Here is an 8,139-nt window from a genome sequence, read left to right as displayed (position 1 = left end):
CCTGGTGAAACGTTAAACCCAGATGAGGCTCAGCGCTGGATTAATAAGTTTTGGAAAGTGTTCTTCCTGCAGAGCATTGCACTTTTGTCGTCATAGAGGTAGCCTATACATTAACCCCTTCCTCCCCCGGTGTATTGATTTTAGTCAGGAGGTCAGACATGCCCATAGCCTCCAGCTGCCGCCTTCCCCCCGTCGGCTGTCATTGGTCGCTGACCCCCCCCCCCCCCCCTGTACTTTCGCTCCCTGCCGTCCCTCAGGTGGTGGAGAACCTGCACACAACATGTGGAGCTTCACCCGCTGCCTTCGATCTCGGCTCTCGCCCGGGGCCTGGACGTGGCCGCAGTCCTGTAGGGCGTTCGCTCACGGGTCAGAACCAGCGCTCAGTTTTTCTGATGGAAAGATCTTCAGGCTGAAGAGCGGATGGGAGGTGGCGCGGGGGCTCCTCATATTCCGCCTCTGCTCGGTGCCCACCCTGGTGAGGAACTCCGAGAAGGTGAGTGAGGACAACGCCAACGTATGTGCCGTCAATGCAAGCAGCGGTATTCGTGGACAGCCACCAACATGAGGCCTAATACTTCACAGCTGAGGGTTTGTTACAGTGTATCCAGTCCCTAGACAGCTCTGAACTCCAGACTGATACATTGTAACAAACTATCAGGACAGGAGAGAGACTGGTGCTGCATAGACTGATACATTGTAGTAAACCTGACCTGGTCCTCACAGAGCTGAGGGTTTGTTACAATATGTCCAGTCTAGATAATTCTCTGAGCTAAAGAGCCTGAACTCCAGACTGCTACACTGTAACAAACGACATTGTATAGTCCTCACAGAGCTGAGGGTTTGTTACAATGTGTCCAGTCTAGACTAGGATGTTGCAGACTCCAGAGTGATACAATGTATCAGGCGGTTTAGCTCAGGATTGTCTAGACTGGATACAATTGTAACAAACCCATCCTGATCTCACTGCTGAGATTTGTTACAATGTATCAGAAAAGGAGAACAGTCCCCCCCACATCAGATTGTACCCCTGGATCTCTGTAAGGCTTTGGTTTAGTGATCGGCGCTGACCCTTTCTCCCGCAGCTGCTTTCCGTCTCTCGCAGGCTCCTGGGCCGCAGACTCTTTGAATGGGGCATGAGACGTTCCGTGTACGGGCAGTTTGTTGCTGGGGAGACCCTCCCCGAGATACAGGACTGTATGGACCGGCTGGCCAGGCTGGGCATTCGACCCATGTTAGCTGTGCCCATAGAAGAGGATTTGGGCGAAAGCAAAAGCGGGTGAGCCGATATCACAGTCTTGTATTACGTGGGTGATTAGAACGCGTCTTCCTCACGTCCTGGTGATACAATCGGAGTGGTCGCAGTCACTTGCTGGAAGTCTACAATTAGTGGTGTAGCTGCAGGGGTCAGCGGTAGAAGTTGCATAGGGGCTCTGGGGCCACAATCACAAACACCAGTATTATAAATGTTTTTTTCTACTTTATATTTATTGAATTATGTATTAATAAAGAATATTTAAATAAATAAATAGCACATGGTTGACAGGTCCCTGTTTTAGATTTTGAGGACTAGGAGCTCAGCAAATGTGATGGGGACATAAAAAAAATAAAAACCTCTAAGCTGCATTTCCCTCTGCTGCCACCAGAGGTCACTGATTGACTTAGAAGCTGTTGTCCTCCATGGCAGCAGAGCCACCTGCAGGCTATAGGCGGTACTGCACTGGTCCTGTAGCCGCACCGTCCGCTCATATGTCACACGTATGGTTCCGTGTTTTTTGGCAGGGAGCTCTGGTACGAGCAGAACGAAGAGATCATGCTGAAATGCGTAGACCTCTCTGCGGTCGGGGGCGACCGTCCCATGATGCAGCTGAAGATCACCGCCCTGATGAGCGCTGATCTGTGCGTGAGTGCGAGAGACGTGATGGACATGGGGCGTGTGGGGGAGGGGAGCTGACAACTCCTTTATAGCATTTCCTTTCTCCCCTTGGTGTCACCAGAAGGTCCTGTCCATGTGTCTGTCAGACCCGTCCCACCAGATCAGTCCGCAGACGATCGTCTCCATCATGGAAGGGCAGGTAGGTGTAATAACCCCGCCGACGCGTGTTCCCTGGGCCCAGGAGCTAACACTCACTATCCTTCCGTTTCTCCAGGCGTCAGACCTCCCCTTCCTGTCCGATCAGCAGAATCAGCATCTCCAGGCCTCTGTGCGGCGACTGAGCCGCGTCGGGAAGGTGAGCGCGGTGAACGTGTCGCTACACTGGAGGTTATTCTAGAATTTGCATGGTGTTGCCTAGCGACCGCCTCACTTCCTGTCTGGGTGACCACCAGCTGCCCGCAGGACGCACAGTAGACTCCTCCTCTATTCTCTCCTCAGCACGCTAAAGCGAAGGGCGTCCGTGTCCTGGTGGACGCAGAGTACACGTACATGAACCCCGCCCTCAGCCTGGTTACCATGGCGATGATGGCGCAGTGCAACCAAGACGAGCCCTGGATCTGGAACACGTATCAGTGTTATTTAAAGGTAAGATGGCCGCCCCCCGGGCGTGTGAGGGGACACAGATGTGTAGGCCTCAGAGCCGTCCTCCGCCATCTTGGACCGGCTGTTATGTCCCTTTAAGAGGCCATCTTGTTTTGTCTCTTCCTCATGGAGGATTCCTTCAAGAACCTGACCCAGGACCTGGAGGCCGCCGAGCGGCTGGCGCTGTGTTTCGGGGTGAAGCTGGTCCGCGGGGCGTATATGGACAAGGAGCGGAAGCTGGCCAAAGAGAAGGGCTACCGTGACCCCGTACAGCCCGACTGGACCGCCACCAACGCGAGGTGAGGGCCACAGCGGTCAGCCGCGGGGCCGCCCTTCTATGTGTCCATTTTCAGGGTCTCTCTGCTTGCTGTCAGTGAATAGGGACACTTTTGATAACTATCCAAAGACTGAAGAGCCGCTGAGGGTTTGTTTCAGTGTATCAGCATAGCTGACAGACCTGCCGGGATCACAGGACATTATAGGGGGGCAGGAGACCCCAAAACTATGCCGCACAGGACCAGCACTCATGACCTCTGACCTCCCCCAGTTACCAGCGCTCCCTGGACAAGCTGCTCGATCTGATTGGACGAGACGGTCGGCGCCATAACCTCATCATCGCCAGTCACAACGAGGAGTCCGTGCTCCATGCTGCTCGGAGGTGAGTGCGCGGTATCACACGGATTAGATACACAGCTCTGCAGACTGTATCACACAGGATTAGATACACAGCTCAGCAGTCAGTATCACACAGGACAGGATTAGATACACAGCTCAGCAGACAGTATCACACAGAATAGGATTAGATACACGGCTCAGCAGACAGTATCACACAGGATAGGATTAGATACACAGCTCAGCAGTCAGTATCACACAGGAGAGGATTAGATACACAGCTCAGCAGACAGTATCACACAGGAGAGGATTAGATACACAGCTCAGCAGACAGTATCACACAGGATAGGATTAGATACACAGCTCAGCAGACAGTATCACACAGGAGAGGATTAGATACACCGCTCAGCAGACAGTATCACACAGGATAGGATTAGATACACAGCTCAGCAGACAGTATCACACAGGATAGGATTAGATACACAGCTCAGCAGACAGTATCACACAGGATGGGATTAGATACACAGCTCAGCAGACAGTATCACAGAGGATCAGATTAGATACACAGCTCAGCAGACAGTATCACACAGGATAGGATTAGATACACAGCTCAGCAGACAGTATCACACAGGGCAGGATTAGATACACAGCTCAGCAGACAGTATCACACAGGACAGGATTAGATACACGGCTCAGCAGACAGTATCACACAGGATAGGATTAGATACACAGCTCAGCAGACAGTATCACACAGGACAGGATTAGATACACGGCTCAGCAGACAGTATCACACAGGTCAGGATTAGATACACGGCTCAGCAGACAGTATCACACAGGATAGGATTAGATACACAGCTCAGCAGACAGTATCACACAGGACAGGATTAGATACACGGCTCAGCAGACAGTATCACACAGGTCAGGATTAGATACACGGCTCAGCAGACAGTATCACACAGGATAGGATTAGATACACAGCTCAGCAGACAGTATCACACAGGACAGGATTAGATACACAGCTCAGCAGACAGTATCACACAGGATAGAATTAGATACACAGCTCAGCAGACAGTATCACACAGGAGAGGATTAGATACACAGCTCAGCAGACAGTATCACATAGGATAGGATTAGATACACAGCTCAGCAGACAGTATCACACAGGAGAGGATTAGATACACAGCTCAGCAGACAGTATCACACATGATGGGATTAGATACACAGCTCAGCAGACAGTATCACACAGGAGAGGATTAGATACACAGCTCAGCAGACTGTATCACACATGATGGGATTAGATACACAGCTCAGCAGACAGTATCACACATGATGGGATTAGATACACAGCTCAGCAGACTGTATCACACAGAATAGGATTAGATACACGGCTCAGCAGACAGTATCACACAGGATAGGATTAGATACACAGCTCAGCAGTCAGTATCACACAGGAGAGGATTAGATACACAGCTCAGCAGACAGTATCACACAGGAGAGGATTAGATACACAGCTCAGCAGACAGTATCACACAGGAGAGGATTAGATACACCGCTCAGCAGACAGTATCACACAGGATAGGATTAGATACACAGCTCAGCAGACAGTATCACACAGGATAGGATTAGATACACAGCTCAGCAGACAGTATCACACAGGATGGGATTAGATACACAGCTCAGCAGACAGTATCACAGAGGATCAGATTAGATACACAGCTCAGCAGACAGTATCACACAGGATAGGATTAGATACACAGCTCAGCAGACAGTATCACACAGGGCAGGATTAGATACACAGCTCAGCAGACAGTATCACACAGGACAGGATTAGATACACGGCTCAGCAGACAGTATCACACAGGATAGGATTAGATACACAGCTCAGCAGACAGTATCACACAGGTCAGGATTAGATACACGGCTCAGCAGACAGTATCACACAGGTCAGGATTAGATACACGGCTCAGCAGACAGTATCACACAGGATAGGATTAGATACACAGCTCAGCAGACAGTATCACACAGGACAGGATTAGATACACGGCTCAGCAGACAGTATCACACAGGTCAGGATTAGATACACGGCTCAGCAGACAGTATCACACAGGGTAGGATTAGATACACAGCTCAGCAGACAGTATCACACAGGACAGGATTAGATACACAGCTCAGCAGACAGTATCACACAGGATAGAATTAGATACACAGCTCAGCAGACAGTATCACACAGGAGAGGATTAGATACACAGCTCAGCAGACAGTATCACACAGGAGAGGATTAGATACACAGCTCAGCAGACAGTATCACACATGATGGGATTAGATACACAGCTCAGCAGACAGTATCACACAGGAGAGGATTAGATACACAGCTCAGCAGACAGTATCACACAGGATAGGATTAGATACACAGCTCAGCAGACAGTATCACACAGGATAGGATTAGATACACAGCTCAGCAGACAGTATCACACAGGAGAGGATTAGATACACAGCTCAGCAGACTGTATCACACATGATGGGATTAGATACACAGCTCAGCAGACAGTATCACACATGATGGGATTAGATACACAGCTCAGCAGACTGTATCACACAGGAGAGGATTAGATACACGGCTCAGCAGGCAGTATCACGCAGGATAGGATTAGATACACGGCTCAGCAGACAGTATCACGCAGGAGAGGATTAGATACACGGCTCAGCAGACAGTATCACACAGGATAGGATTAGATACACAGCTCAGCAGATAGTATCACACGGGATAGGATTAGATACACGGCTCAGCAGACAGTATCACACAGGATGGGATTAGATACACGGCTCAGCAGACAGTATCACACAGGATAGGATTAGATACACGGCTCAGCAGACAGTATCACACAGGAGAGGATTAGATACACAGCTCAGCAGACAGTATCACACAGGATAGGATTAGATACACAGCTCAGCAGGCAGTATCACACAGGAGAGGATTAGATACACAGCTCAGCAGACAGTATTACACAGGAGGGGATTAGATACACGGCTCAGCAGACAGTATCACACAGGAGAGGATTAGATACACGGCTCAGCAGACATCTTCATGTTCTTCCAGGATGGAGGAGCTCGGGATTGATAAGATCAGCGGCGCCGTGTGCTTTGGGCAGCTTCTCGGCATGTGTGATCACGTCTCGCTCACTCTCGGTAAGTTTCGCCACATTGGCTGTCACCCAGCTTTCCCAGGAGCCGATCTCTGGGTTATCCTCGTGTCTCCTCAGGTCAGGCGGGGTATCTGGTCTATAAGTCCATCCCGTACGGCTCGGTGGCCTCCGTCCTCCCGTATCTGGTGCGACGAGCGCAGGAGAATCAGAGCGTCCTGCAAGGAATCCGGAAGGAGAGAGACCTCCTGCGGCGAGAGCTGAGACGGCGCCTGCTGGGCCGGGGCTGAAGAGTCCGACCGCGTCCTCATGATCGACAACCTGACAACCTCACGTGGTCTGCGCCAAAGTGTCATAACGTGGGGGGAGGGGCACTTACTTATTGATACGAGGGCGGTGGCTCCTGCTGTGATAATAATTATAATGATTTTTCTAAAATCTGCCTCCAGAACTGGTGAAAATAATCCAAAAAGAAACTATTTATAGAAGGACACCCCCAAATCCACCTCACCGCCCCAGAACCCCTAAAACCAGGTTCACACATTGCAGACGCTGAACCAGCAGGGGGCAGCAGGGTGGAGCATGCTCACTATAGATACTGAACCAGCAGGGGGCAGCACGGTGGAGCATGCTCTGTACAGACACTGAACCAGCAGGGGGCAGCACGGTGGAGCATGCTCTGTACAGACACTGAACCAGCAGAGGGCAGCACAGTGGAGCATGCTCTGTACAGACACTGAACCAGCAGGGGGCTGCACAGTGGAGCATGCTCTGTACAGACACTGAACCAGCAGGGGGCAGCACGGTGGAGCATGCTCTGTACAGACACTGAACCAGCAGGGGGCAGCACAGTGGAGCATGCTCTGTACAGACACTGAACCAGCAGAGGGCAGCACAGTGGAGCATGCTGTGTACAGACACTGAACCAGCAGGGGGCAGCACGGTGGAGCATGCTCTGTACAGACACTGAACCAGCAGAGGGCAGCACAGTGGAGCATGCTCACTATAGACGCTGAACCAGCAGAGGGCAGCACGGTGGAGCATGCTCTGTACAGACACTGAACCAGCAGGGGGCAGCATGGTGGAGCATGCTCTGTACAGACACTGAACCAGCAGGGGGCAGCACGGTGGAGCATGCTCTGTACAGACACTGAACCAGCAGGGGGAAGCACGGTGGGGCATGCTCTGTACAGACACTGAACCAGCAGGGGGCAGCACAGTGGAGCATACTCAGTGCAGACACTGAACCGGCAGGGGGCAGCACGGTGGAGTATGCTCAGTGCAGACACTGAACCAGAAGGGGGCAGCACAGTGGAGCATGCTTTGTACAGACACTGAACCAGCAGAGGGCAGCACGGTGGAGCATGCTCTGTACAGACACTGAACCAGCAGGGGGCAGCACGGTGGAGCATGCTCTGTACAGACACTGAACCAGCAGGGGGCAGCACGGTGGAGCATGCTCTGTATAGACACTGAACCAGCAGAGGGCAGCACGGTGGAGCATGCTCTGTACAGACACTGAACCAGCAGGGGGCAGCACAGTGGAGCATGCTCTGTACAGACACTGAACCAGCAGGGGGCAGCACAGTGGAGCATGCTCTGTACAGACACTGAACCAGCAGGGGGCAGCACGGTGGAGCATGCTCAGTACAGACACTGAACCAGCAGGGGGCAGCACGGTGGAGCATGCTCTGTCCAGACACTGAACCAGCAGGGGGCAGCACGGTGGAGCATGCTCTGTACAGACACTGAACCAGCAGGGGGCAGCACGGTGGAGCATGCTCTGTACAGACACTGAACCAGCAGAGGGCAGCACGGTGGAGCATGCTCTGTACAGACACTGAACCAGCAGAGGGCAGCACGGTGGAGCAT

The 8,139-nt window shown here is 52.0% G+C and overlaps 1 protein-coding gene across 1 annotated transcript; it reads left to right on the top strand.

The window, feature by feature from the left end:
* The first annotated feature begins 237 nt into the window (after positions 1-237).
* Positions 238-6,705, top strand: PRODH2 (proline dehydrogenase 2). Its single transcript, XM_044304318.1, has 10 exons — positions 238-493; positions 1,083-1,276; positions 1,780-1,900; positions 1,995-2,072; positions 2,148-2,228; positions 2,372-2,518; positions 2,648-2,814; positions 3,063-3,173; positions 6,225-6,313; positions 6,388-6,705. Exons 1-10 carry the CDS (start codon positions 281-283, stop codon positions 6,555-6,557), a joined length of 1,371 nt encoding a protein of 456 aa, XP_044160253.1. The 5' UTR covers positions 238-280; the 3' UTR covers positions 6,558-6,705.
* The last annotated feature ends 1,434 nt before the right edge of the window (positions 6,706-8,139 follow it).

Source organism: Bufo gargarizans, chromosome 8, assembly GCF_014858855.1.
Source record: "Bufo gargarizans isolate SCDJY-AF-19 chromosome 8, ASM1485885v1, whole genome shotgun sequence".
In the NCBI taxonomy this organism is placed as follows: domain Eukaryota; kingdom Metazoa; phylum Chordata; class Amphibia; order Anura; family Bufonidae; genus Bufo; species Bufo gargarizans.
Note: the sequence above shows the minus strand (reverse complement) of the source record. Positions and strands in the feature narration are given on the sequence as shown.

Coding starts and splice junctions, on each gene's coding strand:
- PRODH2 (XM_044304318.1), top strand. CDS start 281: ATGTGGAGCTTCACCCGCTGCCTTCGATCTCGGCTCTCGCCCGGGGCC. Junction 494..1,082: donor TGGTGAGGAACTCCGAGAAG/GTGAGTGAGGAC, acceptor TTTCTCCCGCAG/CTGCTTTCCGTCTCTCGCAG. Junction 3,174..6,224: donor GTGCTCCATGCTGCTCGGAG/GTGAGTGCGCGG, acceptor ATGTTCTTCCAG/GATGGAGGAGCTCGGGATTG.